The sequence below is a fragment of the Ranitomeya variabilis genome, chromosome 4 (genome assembly GCF_051348905.1).
Source record: "Ranitomeya variabilis isolate aRanVar5 chromosome 4, aRanVar5.hap1, whole genome shotgun sequence".
In the NCBI taxonomy this organism is placed as follows: domain Eukaryota; kingdom Metazoa; phylum Chordata; class Amphibia; order Anura; family Dendrobatidae; genus Ranitomeya; species Ranitomeya variabilis.
This window is the reverse complement of record NC_135235.1, coordinates 631,377,086-631,395,815: the sequence shown is the minus strand read 5'-3', so window position 1 is coordinate 631,395,815 and position 18,730 is coordinate 631,377,086. Positions and strand designations below refer to the sequence as shown.

General features: G+C 43.7%; 2 protein-coding genes across 2 annotated transcripts in view; one reads left to right on the top strand and one right to left on the bottom strand.

Moving 5' to 3' along the window:
• Positions 1 to 17,968, bottom strand: part of LOC143767267 (uncharacterized) — a 32,769-nt gene extending 14,801 nt beyond the window's left edge. The window contains exons 1-6 of the mRNA XM_077255472.1: positions 17,928 to 17,968; positions 4,160 to 4,304; positions 3,851 to 4,030; positions 3,642 to 3,765; positions 3,446 to 3,558; positions 2,075 to 2,153 (exon numbers count right to left, since the gene is read on the bottom strand). Coding sequence (XP_077111587.1) covers positions 2,075 to 2,153; positions 3,446 to 3,558; positions 3,642 to 3,765; positions 3,851 to 4,030; positions 4,160 to 4,237 — 574 coding nt within the window. The 5' untranslated portion in view covers positions 4,238 to 4,304; positions 17,928 to 17,968. The remainder of the gene's footprint in view (positions 1 to 2,074; positions 2,154 to 3,445; positions 3,559 to 3,641; positions 3,766 to 3,850; positions 4,031 to 4,159; positions 4,305 to 17,927) is intronic.
• The window catches only part of LOC143768146 (uncharacterized), a 350,260-nt gene that overhangs the window by 303,436 nt on the left and 28,094 nt on the right, over positions 1 to 18,730 (top strand). The gene's annotated exons all lie outside the window — the stretch shown is intronic.

Genomic DNA, 18,730 nt, shown 5'->3' with positions numbered 1-18,730 from the left:
AATCTTTCATATGAGGAATGTCAAGCATGTGCTAAAGCAAAAAGTGGTTGAAATAAGGAAGCTCCAGATATCCTTAAAAAAAATAATTCCCAATTGGTAACTATACACAAAACGTCTCTCTCTCTGTAGATAGGTTGAAACTCTGGTTCATCCGCTTAAATCTTCAGTTTATTCTTTTGTCAAAGTTTTATCTTTTGTAAAAAAAAAAATCAACTTAATTTGTATATTCACAATAATAAAGCTGGACCTTTGCGAACTATAAAATTAAATAAGCTAATCAAAGTTAAAAAAGCACATTTAATAGAACTAGAAGGGGAAAAAATCATAGAGCCTAGAATGATTGCTGATCAATTTTGCTCTTATTAGGAATCATGATATAACCTGGCTTCTGAACACCCCAACATCAGATCAGAACATCTTGCAAGAATGTCCTTCAGCACTGATGTTCCTGAAATCACCAAAGTTATCGAATCACTGAAAATATCCAAGGCTCCAGAAATTGACGGGTATATGGATATGTGCTACAAGAAATACGCAATTATTGAATAAATTGGCTCAGGAAGATGCCTTTCTGGTTGAAATGATCACAGTAATTTATATACCGTATATACTCGCGTATAAGCCGAGATTTTCAGCCCACTTTTTAGGCTAAAAGTGCCCCTCTCGGCTTATACTCGAATCATTGTCCCAGGGGGTCGGCGGGGGAGTGGGAGCGGCGGCTGTCACATCATACTCACCTGCTCCCGGTGCAGTCTCTGCACTTCCCTGCTTCTCCGATGGTCTCCGGCGCCCGCAGCTCTTACTGTGTTCAGCGGTCACGTGGTACCGCTCATTAAAGTAATGAACATGGACGTGACTCCACTCCCATAGGTGTGGAGCACATATTCATTACTTTAATGAGCGGTACCATGTGACCGCTGAACACAGGAACAAGCTGCCGGCGCCAGAGACCATCGGAGAAGCAGGGACCGCACCAGGAGGGTGAGTATAGCAGGGGAGGGTGAGCCAGGGGATACTCACCTGGCCCCGTTCCACCGCCGCGCTCTATCTTCTGTGTCCTCTGGCTGTAACGTTCAGGCAGAGGGTGTGATGATGTGTTTAGTGCGTGCCCTCTGCCTGAACAGTCACTGCAGACACCTGGAAGACACAGCGGCACACGGCGGTGGAACGGGGATAGGTGAATATCGCAAGTGCGGGGGGCCTAAGCCAGCAGCGAATCCGGCACCTGGCCTCCATAGCGCGCCGGTATCCCCTCCTGCTCTGGACACCGGCACCAGACCCCCAGCGACGAGAGGTGAGTATGTCATTTTTTTTTTAATCGCAGCAGCAGCATATGGGGCATAATATTCTATGGAGCATCTTATGGGGCCATCAACCTTTGTGCAGCATTATATGGGGCATAATATTCTATGGAGCATCTTATGGGGCCCATCAACCTTTGTGCAGCATTATATGGGGCATATTTTAATATGGAGCATCTTATGGGGCCCATCATGAACTTTATGGAGCATTATATGGGGTGTATTTTGTATTGAGCATCTTATGGGGCTCATTATGAACTGTATTGAGCATTATATGGGGCTCCTGGTTCAATACGGATATTCAAAAACACGTAACCTACTGATATCTCAATCAATTTTACTTTTATTAGTATCTATTTTTATTTTTGAAATTCACCAGTAGCTGCTGCATTTCCCCCCTAGGCTTATACTCGAGTCAATAAGTTTTCCCATTTTTTTGTTGCAAAATTAGGGGTCTCTGCTTATACTCGGGTCGGTTTATACTCGAGTATATACGGTAACTCTTCTCAGACCAGGTAATGATCTAGTTTTCAGTGTTTCTATGACCAGTATAGAATGTAGACAACAGAGCTGTATTTGGTTCTATCTGTTAAATGTTGCCCCTTGAAATTGTGCATCAAAACTGACTAAATAGAAAACATGTGGGTTACTTTTATTTTAGTGGCAAAAAAATTACTTTGTACAATGTACCCTAAAAGATTCACCATTTAATTGTACCAGGAAATAACGGAGTAGAATCAGTTACTTCCCTGCATTCAGTGGTTAATACTCACCTGTAAGAATCTCCTCTTTACACAGCTCATCTCCCATCACATATGTCTCTATAATATTAAGACCGGTCAGATCTTCATCCTGAAATAAATTTTGAAAAAGTCACAGACAGACGGGGAAGTCATGTGAGATGATTTCCAAGAGGAGAAAAGATCATAAACATGATGATCAAAAATGACAGCAGATGTTATCACAGCTGCAGGTCTCTGTTTTAAATCCAACCTGTTGGTTTCTAATTCTAATCAGAAAGATTAAGAGAAGATCCAGACTACATCTAATGTCTATGATCAGCTTTATCCATTCATCTCCACCAAGTATAAAATATACACTGAATGGCCACTTTATTAGAGACACCTATCTAGTAGCACTTTCGATCTTCTCTGGTCTTCAGGACCTCAGCCATTTATCGTGTAATAGATTCCATTCTATGTTAAGATCATTCTTCAGGAATATTTGCCCATATCAATAGGATAGCCTCTTACAGTTTTTTTGTAAATTAGATAGAGGTACCGACATTCTATGAACAGCCTATACTACCGAGCTTGTAAATGCTCTAAAGAATGATCTTCTGGAAACTCGAAGAAACATTGAAAACTTACTGTCATGTTCCTGTTCCTGGACGGAATTCAACACTATATAACCCTTGTGACATGGTACAGTTTCCTTTAGCCATAGATTAAACAGCTACCATGAAGTAATGAGGTTCGTTGGTCACGATTCTTAGGTAAGCTCTAGTGTATAAACAGTCATCCACAGATATCAGAGAGCTCAGATAGGCCAAGAAAATACTCCCTGCATCATTTCTCCATCTCTACCTGCCTGACAGTAAAGAGTAATGGATTCATGTTATTTGTCAAATTCTGACCCTTTCGGCCACTTGGTGCCTTAGATATCTGGATTTATCTGACTACGCAAAATTTTTACCCTGCTCTCTGATCAAATTTTTGCCTTACTGTTTCTCTCGAATAACACTGGCACTGGTCTTCTGCTATTATAGCCCATCCGTGTTGAAGAATAATGTATTATGCAATCAGATTCCGTAAATGGTCATTCACCAGCATTTTAATCAGCTGCAATTGTCTGTGTACTACCTATTTATCAGAACTCATTCTTTTTGAACAGAATTCACAGTCTCTGAAATACATGCCCACCTGTTCTAGCATCGATGAACACACCTCGTTTATAGTTTAATTCCTTGTCAATCCACATTGAAACGATCCCCGAAAAATGTAGTCAATTTATGTTATGCAGCACATAAAAGGCCGGTGCCTTTAATAAATTGGTAGTTCAGTATATAATTCTGGTGGATATCACAAGACTGAATACAAGACCTCCACAGCCTTCTACACTTCATAGGGGAGATTTCACGATACCTTCTCTCCATCTACCAGATCATCCTGAGGAACATTGGGATCTTCTTGTTTACAGTCCTGTGGAAGAAGAGGGTGGGGACATCTCTCTGGTGTTGTGCTCTCACTTGATAGAACTGGAGGAAACACATACAGGGACTGAATTCATTTTTTACATACAGATAATTCTAAGCCGTGTGTATTTAGTCCTGTCTATTACCTGGTGATGTGGGGGGCTGGGGAACCTCCATCATGACGTCCTTGTACAGATCTTTGTGTCCTTCTAAATACTCCCACTCCTCCATGGAGAAATAGACAGCGACATCCTGACACCTTATAGGAACCTGATACATACAATGATATCATCATCATTCCCTGACCCCTTCATAGATCTACTGTATAATTTTCCAGCATTCCCAGCAGTGTCACCTCTCCAGTCAGCAGCTCAATCATTTTGTAGGTGAGTTCTAGGATCTTCTGGTCATTGATGTCCTCATGTATCAGTGGGTGAGGTGGAGGCCTCGTGATTGGGCTCAGGGGTCTTCCCCATCCCTCAGACACAGAGGCCTGACAGCGCTCACTAGTGGTCTTCTTCACTACTGTGTAATCCTGGTTATGGAGAGACACAATAATAAATCTCATTACAGACATTCCCAGAGTCCTCACCTCTCCAGTTCTGTCCATCTGTTATTCCCATAGAGAAGAATGATGTAATGTGACGTGATCAGAATCTCTCACCTCTCCAGTAAGCCGGCAGAGGATCTCTAGGGTGAGGTGTAATATCCTCTCCGCCATCTTGTCCCTGTCACTATCCATCCTTGATGGATCGATCAGGAAAATTCTTTTAGATAAAAGAGCTCCACTGAGAGGATATTGTAGGAACCTGAATGGGAAGAAGATGATGATGTCACATCATAAAAATCTCATGTAATAATGCAATTACTGCAAATAATTAGCAGAAACACATGAGGATTACATCTACAAATGCTGTCTGTTAATTTGGACTGGAATATTTAGTATCTTATGAAGGAAGCGCCTCCATGCTTGAGGTCGAAGCGACATCACACCTTCACATGAACATTACAGTTAATCACTGGCAGCAGCGGTGATGGCGGCATGTAAGGCGCATAATCTCTGTAAACTATCATGGAGTAGAACAGTCACATCGCATACATAATGGCATCAAAACGGGGACATCAGCATAAGAGTGGTAGGGATATAACTAGTGATGTGCAAATTTAATCAGTGATACTCAGATATCACTTGAGTATCTGGGTGCTTAGATTGAATGCTCGAATCCCCGCCTCGCATGCATGGCGCATGTTACACAGCCAATAAACATGTGGGGATTACCTGCCAGTCACTGTAATGCCGAAGACATCGTGGTAGTGGCATTACTGTGATTGGCCAGCCACATGGCGTTATGGGGTCTAATATAAGACCCAGTGATGCAATGCTCGGCACACTGTATTCAGGAAACAGTTCAGGGAGAGCTTAGATTAGAGCAGGGATTTAGTCAGGATTTAATAGGATTGCTATAGGAGTAATTATATACTGGTCCTGCAACATTAAAACAACAGGCCTTTTTAGCGCCAAATAGTTTCCTTTCTGAAGTAAATCTGCTGTTACCTGCATTCAGCGGAGGGAAAGTTTAGGATTAGAGGCACCTAGGCAGGGTTTAATAATGCTATTGCAGTATTATGTGCAAAAACAGGAAAAGCTAGGAAAAAGAAACTATATGAAAATGGTGCCCGCCGAGCCTGCGCAGTAGTAGCTATAGGTATCTAGCTGCGATCCAATCATAATTTTTTTTGTTAGAAGTTATAAGGGTTAAAAGTTGACCAGCGATTTCTCATTTTTACAACAAAATTGGCAAAACCATTTTTTTTAGGGACCACCTCACACTTGAAGTGACTTTGAGGGGCCAATATGACAGAAAATACCCAAAAATGACACCATTCTAAAAACTGCACCCATCAATGTACTCAAGGCCACATTCAAGAAGTTTATTAACCCTTCAGGTGCTTCACAGGAATTTTTGGAAGGTGGAAGGAAAAAATAAACATTTACTTTTCTCTCACAAAAATGTTCATTTAGACTCAATTTTTTTTACTTTTGCAAAGGTAACAGGAGAAAATGGACCATACATTTTGTTGTGCCATTTCCCCTGAGTACGCCGATACTCCATATGTGGGGGAACTCTACTGTTTGGGTGCATGGCAGGGCTTGGAACGGAAGAAGCGCCATTTGACTTTTTGAATATAAAATATGCTGGAATAATTAGCGGTTGCCATGTCGCGTTTGGAGAGCCCGATATGCCTAAACAGTGAAATCCCCCATAAGTGACACCATTTTGGAAAATAGACCCCTTTGGAACCTTATCTAGATGTGTATTGAGCATCTTGAACCCCCAGGTGCTTCACAGAAGTTTATTACGTTAAGCTGTGAAAATGTAAAAAAAAAAAAAATCACATTTTTCCCACAAAAATCTTTTTTAGCTACAATTTTTTTATTTTTACAAGGGCAAAAGGAGACCACGGACCCCAAAGTTTGTCCAATTTCTCTTGAGTTGGCCGATACCTCATATGTGGTTGAAAACTACTTTTGAGGCACAGTGCAAAGCTCAGAAGGGAAGTAACGCCATATTACAGTGCAGATTTTGCTGCACTTGTTTGAGGGTGCCATGTTACATTGACAGAGCTTCTGAGGTGCCAGAATAGCATAATCCCCCATAAGTGACCCCATTTTACAAACTAAACCTCTTAATGAATTCATCTAGGGGTGCAGTGATCATATTGACACCACAGGTGTGTCACAGACTTTTATACCATTGGGCAGTGAAGAAAAAATAATTTACATTCTACCACCAAGATTGTGTGTTAGCCCCAAGTTTTACATTTTCACACTGGGAAATGGGTACAAATGGCACCAGAATTTCTCCCACAATTTCTGCTGAATGTAGAAATACCCCATATGTGGCTGAACAGTACTACTTTGCCATACGGAGACACTCAGGAGGGACAGAGCGCTATTTGCCACTTGGAACGCAGATTTTCCTAGACTAGTTTGTGGATTCCTTATACTGAGCCCCTAAGGCCTCTTTCGCACTTCCGTTTTTTGCAATCCATCGCAATCCGTCGTTTTGGGCAAAAAACGGATCCTGCAAATGTGCTTGCAGGATGCGTTTTTTGCCTATAGACTTCTTTAAGCGACAGATCGCGACGGATTGCCACACGTCGCGTCCGTCGGATTCGTCGTGTTTTGGTGGACCGTCGTCACAAAAAAGTTCAATGTAACTTTTTTTTGTCTGTCGCGTCCGCCATTTTCGACCACGCATGCGCGGCCGAAACTCCGCCCACTCCTCCCCGGACTGCAGAATGGGCAGCGGATGCGTCGAAAAACTACATCCGCTGCCCACGTCGTGCAAAAAATTCCGTCGGTACGTTGACCCAACGCATTGCGACGGACCCGTCCTGACGGAAGTGTGAAAGAGGCTTAAGTGCTAGAAAAGCAGAATCCCCCCTCAAGTGATCCCATTTTGGAAATAATACCCCTTTGGGAATTTATCTACAGATGTAGTGACGATTTTGACTCCATGAGTGTTTTCCAGAAACAGGCAGCAGTGGATGTTGCTGAGTGAAAATTGCAAACTGCCGTTGTAGTGACTAGTAAATTATGCCCAGCCTGCGCTTCTGGAGACAAGCACCTGTAAATTAGGTGGGCTCTCATCATTACAGAAATGCCAGAAATGTGGGTGCTAAATGTTGTTTAGACATACTGGGGCTCAGAAGGGAGGAGGGCATTTGGATTTGGAAGCGGAGAATTTGCTGAATTTCTTTTGGCAGGTGGGGAGCAATTTAGCTTTTCCAGAGCCTTTGTGCTGCCAGTAACGTGGATGCCCCCTATATTTCCGTTAACAGATGACAGATCTGAGTGGGGATTAGCTTTTTTTGTAGACTGAGTGGAAGCTTTTATTGGGAACATTTTACATAATGTTTGGGATCACAGTTATCCAGCACGTTACGATGAGCACTTACTTTGGGGTTTCCATCTAAATCTCAGAGTGACATGATTCAGATGACCCCCCCCCCCCATGAATCCTGTCACTATAGTGAGGCAGCTGTGTTACTCTAGACTCTGTCTGGGCTCTGTTCAGCGGTGTCCTTCTTTTCAGAAGTGCACAAAACTGTGGCTGATGGCACTTTTCTGCAATCCTAAAAAAACCGACACTGCCGGATCTAAGGTCAGATGGCGTCCACACTGCCTCCATCTGCCTCATTATAGGGATTGTTCTGCCAGAAATTCTGTCTGAATCACGTATTTCAGAGATTTACACGGAAAGCCCGATGTAAGCACTCAGCGCAGGATAAATATGCGCCAAGACTTACTGCGATCTTTGGGAGGCAGAATGAAAAAAATCAACAGCATGTGAAGAATTGGTTTAATTTATTTTTTCCGCTGTTCCTCGTGCAGTATAAGTGGTTAGTCGACTTTAATCTTTGGGTCGGTGCTATTACAGCAGTAACAGATTTATATTGCGTTTTTACATTTGATAGCTGTCACACACTAAAAGATGCTTTTTTTTGCAAAAACTAGTTTTTGCATCACCATATTTTGAGAGCAATAATTTTTTCATATTTTGGCTGACAGTCATGTGAGGGCTTGTTTTTTGCGGAACAAGCTGACGTTTCTATAGGTTCCATTCGGGCACATTACATTTTTTGGTCACCTTCTATTCTGATTTTTGTGAGTCAGAATGATCAAAAAACAGCAATTCAGGAACTGCTTTTTTTTCATACCATTCCACGTGTGGTAAAATTGATAAGGCAGCTTTAATCTTTGGGTCAGTAACATTACAGCGATACCTCATTTATATATATTTTTTATGTTTTGCCGCTTTTATAAGTAAAAATAATTATTTAGCATCGCTTTATTCTGAGAGCTATAACTTTTTTACGTTTCTGCTGATGGAACTGTATGGCAGCTTGATTTTTGTGGGACAAGATGATGTTTTCAGCAGTACCATTTTTATTTACATAAACCTTTTTGATTGCGTTATATTTCACTTTTTGTTTGGCGGTATGATAATAAAGCATTGTTTTTTGCCTCATTTTTTATTTTTTTATGATTTTCACTGAAGGGGTTAACTAGTGGGACAGTTTTATAGAGTGGGTAGTTACAGACGCGGCCATACCAAATATGTGTACTTTTTTATGTACATAAATGTATTTATTGGTAAAATATTTATTTTATTTATTTTCTCTTTATTTGGGGATTTTTTTTTAAATATATTTTTACACATTATAATATATTTTGTTTACTTTACTACATTGTTCCAATACGGGACATTACTATTTCACAGCAGATCGCTGATCTGATACTCTGCACTGCAGGATCTGACAGGCAGGGAAGGAGGCATGCCGCCGCCTGCTCTCAGCAGGTGCTCGCAAGCCACCTTCCCTGCAGGACCAGGAAGGACCCCGCGATCATCTTGGTGCGGTCATCGTGTTGTTCTGATGGAAGAGCGCAGGGAGCCCCTTGTGCGATGCTTCTCTATGCTGCGGTCACTACTGACAGAGAAATCAGAGGGGTTAAATGCCAACGATTGGTGCTTGCAGTAAGGGACGGGGAAGTGGACATGTTGCTGATAGTGTACGTTGAGGCCAATGCCATGGGCCAGTTGAAACTGTGCCTGCTGCAGAAGCACAACAAATATGCTCATCCATGAGACCTAGCTTTCTGTTCCACTTTCCCTGGGTAAGCAGGAAACTACTTTTGAAGCCAGAACAATGCAAACAAGTGGTTGTTTGGATGCCTCCAGTATGTTTCCCAGCACCACCCTGTCTTCCACACGGTCCAGTCTCACTAGCCACGAGTCTGGACCACATAATCCACACCTTGATCCTCCTTCCTCCCATCATGGCGAGTCCCAGGATACAAGTGATCACACACTTGGACACTCTGAGAAGCTCTTTACATTTCCATTTATTGATTCTGGCCTCTCGCCCTGCACATTTCAAGTGGTACATGAGAAGCAGGATGTAGTGATGCACAAATATTTGAGCAGCCACAGTCAGAAGAACACGACGGTGAAGCAAGGAAATTCGTGTATCAAGAGGTAAATGATGAGGAGATACATTTGCCAACAAGTTATGTTGTTAATTCAACAAGTTAGGAGGACCAGAGTGTGGAAGTGGAAGATTAGGTTATAATAATAAATAATAATAATAATTTTATTTATATAGCGCCAACATATTCCGCAGCGCTTTACAAATTATAGAGGGGACTAGGTTATGAACGATGAAGTCACTGACCCAGAAAAAAAAACCGGGCAACTGTTCCCCAAGGGTTAGGTGTTCCCCAATCTTTTTTAAATAAAGTGCAGACGATAAACGAATGGTCATTTGCAACCTGTGCCATACTAAGATCAGCAGGGTCCTGACCACCACTAAGAATACTCAGGCACAAGTCAACAAAGCACCCGACTAGGTGTACTGAACGCCTGGGTCCACAATCAGTGTCTGTGAGTGACACTCCCTCTTCCCTTGTGCCATGTGCTTGCCAATCCCCTGTCCAGGAAGCAGGTGCGAATGTCTCCAGCCCAGCACCTGTCATTTCACATTCGCAGACACCATCAGCATCCACGTCCATTTCCTTATCTTAGTGCAGCATTCAGCTGTCCATACCCCAGGCCTTGGAATGTAAGTGTAAATACCCAGCCACCCACGTACAGGCACAAATACTAAGTGGGCACATTTCCAGACTGCTTGCCCTGGAAATGTTGCAGTTTAGGCTCATGGACACTGAAGCTTTCTGCAAACTCATGGCTGCCGCTGTCCCTCGGTACTCAGCTTCCACTATTTTTCCCGGTGTGCTGTCCTCGCCTATCACCATCACGTGTCCCATATCACCCATGCCTTGACCAACACAGTTAGAGGGAAGGTCCACTTAATGACCAATACGTGGACAAGTGCTTGTGGCCAAGGATGCTATATTTCCCTGATGGCACACTGGGTGAACCTAGTGGAGGCTGGGACTGGGTCGGACCCTGGGATGGCACATCTGCTACCAACGCCGAGGAACGCAGGCCCTAGTTCCATCAAAGTTTCCTCCACCTCCTCCATCTCTGATTGTCAACCATATCAGTTGCAAGCTGTAAGCACTGGAGCACGGCCTCGGTGAAGCGGTAACATGATCTGCTGAAAATAATTTGTTTAGATGAGAAACGCAAAGTTTTTGAAAAGTATAAAAGACCAGACAGATCTGTGGCTCTTGCCACTGAACGTACAAGCAGGCATGATTGTGTGTGATAATGGCTGTAACTTGGTGGCAGCTCTGAAGCTTGGCAAGCTTGCACACATGCCATGCCTGGCCCACGTGCGCTCAACTTAGTGGTTCAGTGTTTTCTGAAAATGTACCAAGATTTGCCCGAGATACTTGTGCGCCCATTTCCGCAGTTCAGCTATAGCTGACGCCAATCTGGCAGTGCTGCAGCAGCGCTTGCAAGTGCCAGCTCACCGACTAGTGTGCCATATGACCACGAGCTGAAACTCTACATTGTAAACATTGGCAAGGCTTTATGAGGAGACGGCAGTAGTTGAATACCAGCAACAACATGCCCGTCTGCATTCCGGTCAGCCTCTGCACATAACATAAAGTTATGGCTCTAGTAAGAAGGGGAGTGAAAAACGAAAATGCAAAACCGAAAAAAGCTCAGGGGGTAAAGGGGTAAAAGGGTCATTATAGTGACTTTTTCCAAATTTTTAGAAGGTCATTATGCGTTACTTTATCCAAATTTTTAGAAGATCATTATGGGTCACTTGCTCCAAATTAGTAGAGGGTAATCATGCGGCACTTTTGTCTTCCAGGGTGTATTTCAGTCTTTATTTCTAATTTTACTGGTGACTACCTGTGGATGTAATAATAATAATAATAATAATCTTTATTTATATAGCACCAACATAGTTCGCAGCGCTTTACAGTTTAACAGTTACAAACACAACAGTCTTAAGTAACAACGTTAACAATACAATAATTAAAGCAAAATAAGACAACTCTGCTTGTGAGAGCTTACAATCTACAATGAGGTGGGGGAGATACAAAGTACAGGTGTGGATTTACAATGATGTATTTACAATGATGGTCCAACCATCTTCAGGGGGTGGGGGATAGATGGAAATAGTGAATGGGCTACACACAAAAACATAAAATGACTTTGATTAGTGAACATGATAGGCCGCTATGAACAAATGTGTTTTGAGCGAGCGCCTAGAACTATGCAAATTGTGGATGGTCCTAATTAGTGATGAGCGAATATACTCGTTACTCGAGATTTCAGCTGCAGCGATGAAAACTAAATCTCCGAGCACTAAAAAATACTCGGAGGTCACCCGAGCATGCTCGGGAAATCTCGAGTAACGAGTATATTAGCTCATCACTAGTCCTAATATCTTGGGGCAGAGCATTCCAGAGGATTGGCGCAGCACGGGAGAAGTCTTCGAGTCGGGAGTGGGAGGTACGGATTAGTGCAGAGGTTAGTCAAAAGTCGTTTGCAGAGCGCAGTGATCGGTTAGGCTGATAGACCGAAATGAGAGAGGAAAGGGGGTGCCACACTATGGAGAACTTTGTGGGTGAGAACAAGTACTTTGAATTGGATTCTATAATGAATGGGCAGCCAGTGTAATGACTGGTGAAGAGCGGACACGTCTGAATACTGATTAGATAGATGGACAACCCTGGCTGCTGCATTAAGGATAGACTGGAGAGGGGAAAGTCGAGTAAGGGGGAGGCCAATTAAAAGAGAATTGCAGTAGTCCAGGCGGGAGTTGATCAAGGCGACAGAGAGGGTTTTTGTTCTTTCCATGGTGAGAAAAGGGAAGATTCTAGAGATGTTAGTTAGGTGTAAGTGGCAAGATTGAGAAAGATATTGTATATGGGATGTGAAGGAGAGATCGGAGTCAAACATAACACCCAAACAGCATGCCTGCTGTGTTATTATGGTTCCATCCACGGCGAGGGAAATGTCAGATTTAGGCAGGTTAGTAGATGGCAGGAGTAGAAGTTCAGTTTTGGAGAGGTTGAGTTTCAGATAGAGAGCGGACATGATGTTGGAGACTGCGGACAGTCACTGGCGTTCTGTAGTACCGCGGGGCTAAGGTCAGGGGATGACGTGTACAGTAGCGTGTCATAAGCATAAAGATAGTACTGAAAGCCAAATCCACTAATGGTCTGTCCAATTGGGGCCGTGTACAGGGACAAGAGAAGGGAGCCAAGGACTGAGCCCTGAGGTACACCAACAGTGAGAGGAAGAGGAGATGAAGTGGAGCCAGTGAACAAAACACTGAAGGAGCGGTCAGAAAGATAGGAAGGGAACCAGGAGAGAGCAGTGTCCTTAATGCCTAGTGACTAGAGCCTAGAGAGTAGGAGACGGTGGTCAACAGTGTCGAAAGCTGCAAAAAGGGTTGAGAAGAATGAGCAGAGAGTGGTCACTGTTACATTTTGCTGTCAGAAGGTCGTTGGTCACCTTGATCAGTGCAGTTTCTGTCAAATGTAGGGGGAGAAACCGGACTGTGAAGGGTCTAGGAGGGAATGAGTGGAGAGATAACGGGTAAGGTGGGAGTAGATCAGACAGTCCAAGAGTTTAGAGATGAAGGGGAGATTGGAGACTGGTCTGTAGTTGTTTGTGTCGGATGGGTCGAGGGCGGGTTTCTTTAGTAATGGAGTAATGAAAGAGTGTTTGAAGGAGGAGAGGAAAATGCCAGAGAGGGAGAGATTAAAGATTGTAGTTAGGTGAGTTGTGACGACTGGAGAGCGAGACTGGAGGAGATGAGAGGGAATGGGGTCAGTAGTGCATGTAGTTGGACGAGAAGAAGAGAGGAGCCTGGAGACTTCTTCTTCTGTGATGGGATCGAATGTGGAGAGTTAGCCAGGGGAAATGCAGGGAGGGATGGGAGTCACTGCACTTGGTGGCTGGGAGCTGAATTCCTGATGGATATTACCTATTTTCTCTAAAAAGTGGGAGGCCAGGTCATCAGCACAAATGTCTGTGATAGGGACTTGTGCTATTGGCCTGAGGAGGGAGTGAAAGGTGTCAAAAAGTTTCTTGGGGTTGTTGGATAGTGAGATCAGGGTGTTGAAGTAGGTATGTTTGGCGAGGTGAAGGGCAGAGTTATAGGTTCTTAACATAAATTTGAAGTGTATGAAGTCTTCTGGTGTGTGAGTTTTCCTCCATAAGCATTCAGCACACCTAGAGCATCGCTGGAGAAATCGGGTTTGCGATGTGAGCCAGGGTTGTTTTACTCTGTGTTTGGAGGTTCTGAGGTTGAGGGGAGCTAATTGGTCAAGGGTGCTTTTAGGTGTGTCATTGTAGTGATGTACAGCCAGATCAGGACAGGAAAAAGACGAGATTGGGGACAGTGATGAGTATAGGGTGTCTGAAAGTGTATGAGGGTTAATAGCATGTAGATTTCAGGATGTGTGGTAGGTAGGAGTTGCTGAGGTGGGCAAGGAATTGTGAGCGTGAAGGAGAGAATGTTGTGGTCAGAGAGGGGAAGTGGTGAGTTACTGTATCTAGGCAGGAGATTGAACAGAGCCAGACAAAGACCAGGTCAAGGGTGGTACCGTCTTTGTGAGTTTCAAAGGTTGAGAGCTGTGAGAGGCCTAGAGAAGTGGTTAGTGATAAAAGCTGGGATGCAGATGTGGAAGTGGGGCTGTTTATTGGGATGTTGAAGTCTCCCAGAATAAGGGTTGGTAGTTCTGAGGACATGAAGTGCTGCAGCAAGGCAGATAAATGGTCCAGGAAGTGGGTGGGTGAGCCTGGGGGTGGTATATGACCCCTACTCTGAGGGAGAGGGGATGGAAAAGCCTGATGATGTGGACCTCAAAAGAAGGGAATGAGAGTGATGGAACTGGGGGGATGACCTGGAAAGTGCATTCTGGGGGCAGGAGTATGCCGATTCCACCACCATGTCTGTTTGTGGGTCTTGGGGAATGTGAGAATTGTAAGCCACCATGGGAAATGGCAGCAGGAGAGACAGTGTCAGAATCCTGAATCCAGGTTTCCGTGAGGGCCAACAGATTAAGAGAGTTTTTCAGAAAGTAATTGTGTAGGAAAGAAAGCTTGTTTCATACAGACCGTGGATTCCAAAGGGCACAATTAAAAGAAGGAGATGAAGGAGGGCAACTAATATTAGTAAGTTTAGTAAGGTTTCGGTGTGAGGTAGGGTAGGGGTTGAGGATGGTGGACGGTGGACAAGGGTTGGGGGAGATGTCCCCTGAAATCAGTAGGAGTAGGAAGATAAAGAGCAAGTAGAAACTGTACGAAGTTTTTTTGTGCAGTGTGTTTGGGCAAGATTGGCTGAGGTTTTTCAGGAAGGTGAGAAGTACATGGGAGCTTTACTGTACATGGGAGAGAGAAGGAGAGAGGAGCTGATGTATATGAGTCATGATGTAGGAGAGATGGGGCTGTGAATGTGGATGGCAAGGGAACATAGGAGGATAGGAATAAAGCACATGGATAGAAGGGAGAGCAAAGTGTGGGTTACCTGACTCCTACCCTAATTGCCATGGAATAACTGCTTTATCTTTATGCTTATCTTCGGGGGGATATAGTTTTATTTCCAGGTCTATGTCATCTACTGTAGTCATAGGCAACGTCGAAATACGATGAGAGGTGGCCCGGCTATTAAGGGGTGGGGAGGCAGTCTTTTTTTAATTTTGCCTTATATACAAGTCATTATGCAGGAAATAATTCGGGTTGATCGCAGCTGTGTGACAGTCACAACACATGTATGAATAGCCTGTTTGTTGGACTCTCCTTGCATCTGTTGTGAATGTCACACAGCCACGAAACATGCAGCTGCGGCTCCGAACAGCTGATTATCCGGAGCGCTACAGGTATCCAGGTTACCAAGGCAGCTATTCGGAAAGTGCTATAGCTATTCGGATAAGCACTTATCCAAAGCTATTTGATCAACCCTAGAAATAATGTTTCCTTTTTTTTTGTAAAGTCCATTTTAGCTTTGGTTTTATATGTTTTATTGTCAATCCGTAAAAGTTGCGTAAAACGCTTGAGTTTCCTATTGCCTTCTATTATACTCATTACTTGAGTCCAGCCCGTTTGAGCATCCAAACCCGACTTGCTCGATTCGAGTACAGAGCATTCAAGCTTTTTACTGTATGATCATCACTACTTATAACACAAAGTGAACTGAATTATCTTATTATAGATTTTGATCTGCCCAAGAGTTAGCCTGAGCTCTCAGATTCCAGGCTACAGCAGAGGAATCTCCTAGCGAGCGATAATCAGATTTCTTTGTTCTGCAACTGGGATAAAAATCTTGTCCAATATTTCTCCATGTAGGGCGATCTTGTGGCATGCACTAACATCAATAATTTAATAGAATGGCACTGCATACATTTACCAATAGTGGTTCTAGTTCTACATTTGTGTACCGACTGTGGTTTTCATGCAGCATTCATGTACTGACAGTGGTACTGGTTATAGGGGAGCTGTGGGCCCTCCATACTGTGTATATGGAAGCTGTATGCATTATATTGTGAATAAACTAAGGACCTATCATACAGTATATAGGGAAGCTGTGGGGTCATCATACTCTATTTAAGGGAGATGTGGGTCCACTATACTGTGTATAGAGGAGCTGTATATTGGGGGACCCAGTGGACATTATTTAATGTTAAGTGGGCACTTAAGAAGCATTAGTGTTATAGGGGCACTTAGATGATTGTAACCATCAAAGGAGCAAAATGTGGACACTTTTCTAGGGCATTTGCACAGAGAATTAATAATTTTAAGGGAGCAATTTTACCATCTAGAGAGCACAAGTGAGCACAAATAACTTTGTATTGGGCACAGTGGTGGCATTATTATGTGGGGCAGAAAGAGGAGCTGTTTTTGTACCACATTGCAGGTGCAGCAATAGGGACACATACTTGGCAGCGATGACTCAGTATTCTGCTATCAGCAGGATGAGGAGTTTGTGCAAATTGGGTATAGATGGGGACAGTGATGGAAATCTCATCTCTACAGATGACTCGTGACGGGAAGAAGTTGACATGTTGGTCTGGACCGGATGGAAAAGACGGGAAAATAATCTTTTCCACCAGAAAGAACGTCAGCTGTAAGTTACTCTATATAACTGTACTGTTTTTACTTGTATGGTCTGCAGGTCTGGTAACAACCACTATATGGTCACCATATAGTGGTAATATCAGTGTTGGTCTTTGTGTAGAGATTTATTTTCAGTAACAGCGCGGTCTTTTGCTGAGGTTCCCCTATACCAGGGGTGGGGAATCTTTTTTCTGCCAAGGGCCATTTGAATATTTATACCATCCTTTGGGGGCCGTACAAACTCCGCCCATAAAGTACATCCTGACTCTGGCACTGATTTGAGGACGTAATCTTTCATTGCGTGCCCATCGATGTTCAGTAGTGATCACTGCATGTGTGTGCTAACAGAGCTAGAAGAAATTAATGAGCTGGTTGTAATCAAAATACACCTCCCTGCCCAAGAATGCGGTCCCTGAGAATCTACTCGGGGGCCTGATAGAGGGTAATCGAGGGCCGTAAATGGCCCCACCCCTGCCCTATACCCTCGATCAGGGTTCACCTTTACGTTTTTATGTATGGTTGTCCTGAAGAATGAGTCGGTGTGACTCTGAAACGCATTGACAATAAACCTACATATCACTTTTATTATTGTATTGTCTTGACTCCAGAAAGCGCCGAATTACTTCCATTTTCCCGACATTTAATTCTGAGAATCTCGTAGAAGCTGCAGCATCCGGATTATAGGCGTACCTTACACAACCCTTTAAGGTGTGCAGTTCTACCTTTCCTTTTAACCTCTTTACCTGGATAAGACCTTATTGCATTTTTATCTATTTCCAATTAACCTGAAATTCAGTAAAATTCATCAGCCACCAATGTACCGTTCATCAAGAACCTGGAGCTTTTTTTTAAAACTTATATTTTTAACCATCTATGAGAACTTCTCAGAGGTTACCACTGTCTTCACGTGCTTGTATATGTAAATGATATCTACGAAGTCTATGACCTCTATCTAGGTCACTGGCGGACACAGACAGAAAAGTGCCCCTGTGCAAGAACATTATATGGTCCCTTTGTAGCCCAGAGCTCCTAAAAATGCAAAATTGCACCTGCTTTGGAGGTTAAAATGGCTGCCTCACCTCTTGGGTCCCTGTGCAGTCATACAGGCTGCACCAACGATACGGCCGTCCCTGATCTAGATAGGAGGGATGCCTAGGGGGGAGCTCTGGTTCTAGCTCTTATCTACAAAGAATTGTATTCATAGCATCTGCCATCTCCTATCTCAGTAATGGGAGAGTCTGACTTCACTAAATACAGGTTTTACCTCAGAATTGAGAATTTTCATAATGACTGATCAATTATTACTGCAGTACAGATAGGTTACACTAAAAGCGTCCAACACATAAGAGTAAAGTCAACAGAATCTCCAGCACCTACCTCCACCTGCAGAGCCGCACACCACATATATGGCTGCTCTGTGCGCACAGGACCTGTGATGAGGTCACAGGAGGGGAGGAGTCAGGGGTCACATGGTGGGGAGGAGTCATCCTAGAGTTTGTAGTAAATTAGATATATTTCCAGATAAGAGGCAGTAAATGTGATCTACATAAATCTAGCGTTCGGCTCTGCAGGTGGAGGTAGGTGCTGGAGATTCCCCATTACTGGGCGCAGGGGGCAGTAACCCCCTCAGCACTGAGCCTGTGATAAATCTCTGTATGTGACTATAATGGGACTGTGTGTTATACCGGGGGCAGGACGGGGCCATGACTGGATGTAGTGATCATGTGACGCCGGTAACAGCTCCGGAGGTTTCTTATATGGGATCTTTATGATGTTACATCGTCATCTTCTCCCCATTCAGGTCCCTACAATATCGGATCCTCTCAGTGGAGATCTTCTATATAAGAGAATTCTCCTGAGTGACCCTACAAGGATGGATAGGGACAGGGACAAGATGGCGGAGAGGATCTTACACCTCACCCTAGAGATCCTCTTCCGGCTTACTGGAGAGGTGAGAGATTCTGATGACGTCACATTACATCATTCTTATCTATGGGAATAACAGATGGACAGAACTGGAGAGGTGAGGACTCTGGAAATGTCTGTAGTGAGGTTTATTAATGTGTCTCTCCATAACCAGGATTACACAGTAGTGAAGAAGACCTCTAGTGAGCGCTGTCAGGCCCCTGTGTCTGAGGGATGGGGAAGACCCCTGAGCCCAATCATAGAGCCTCCACCTC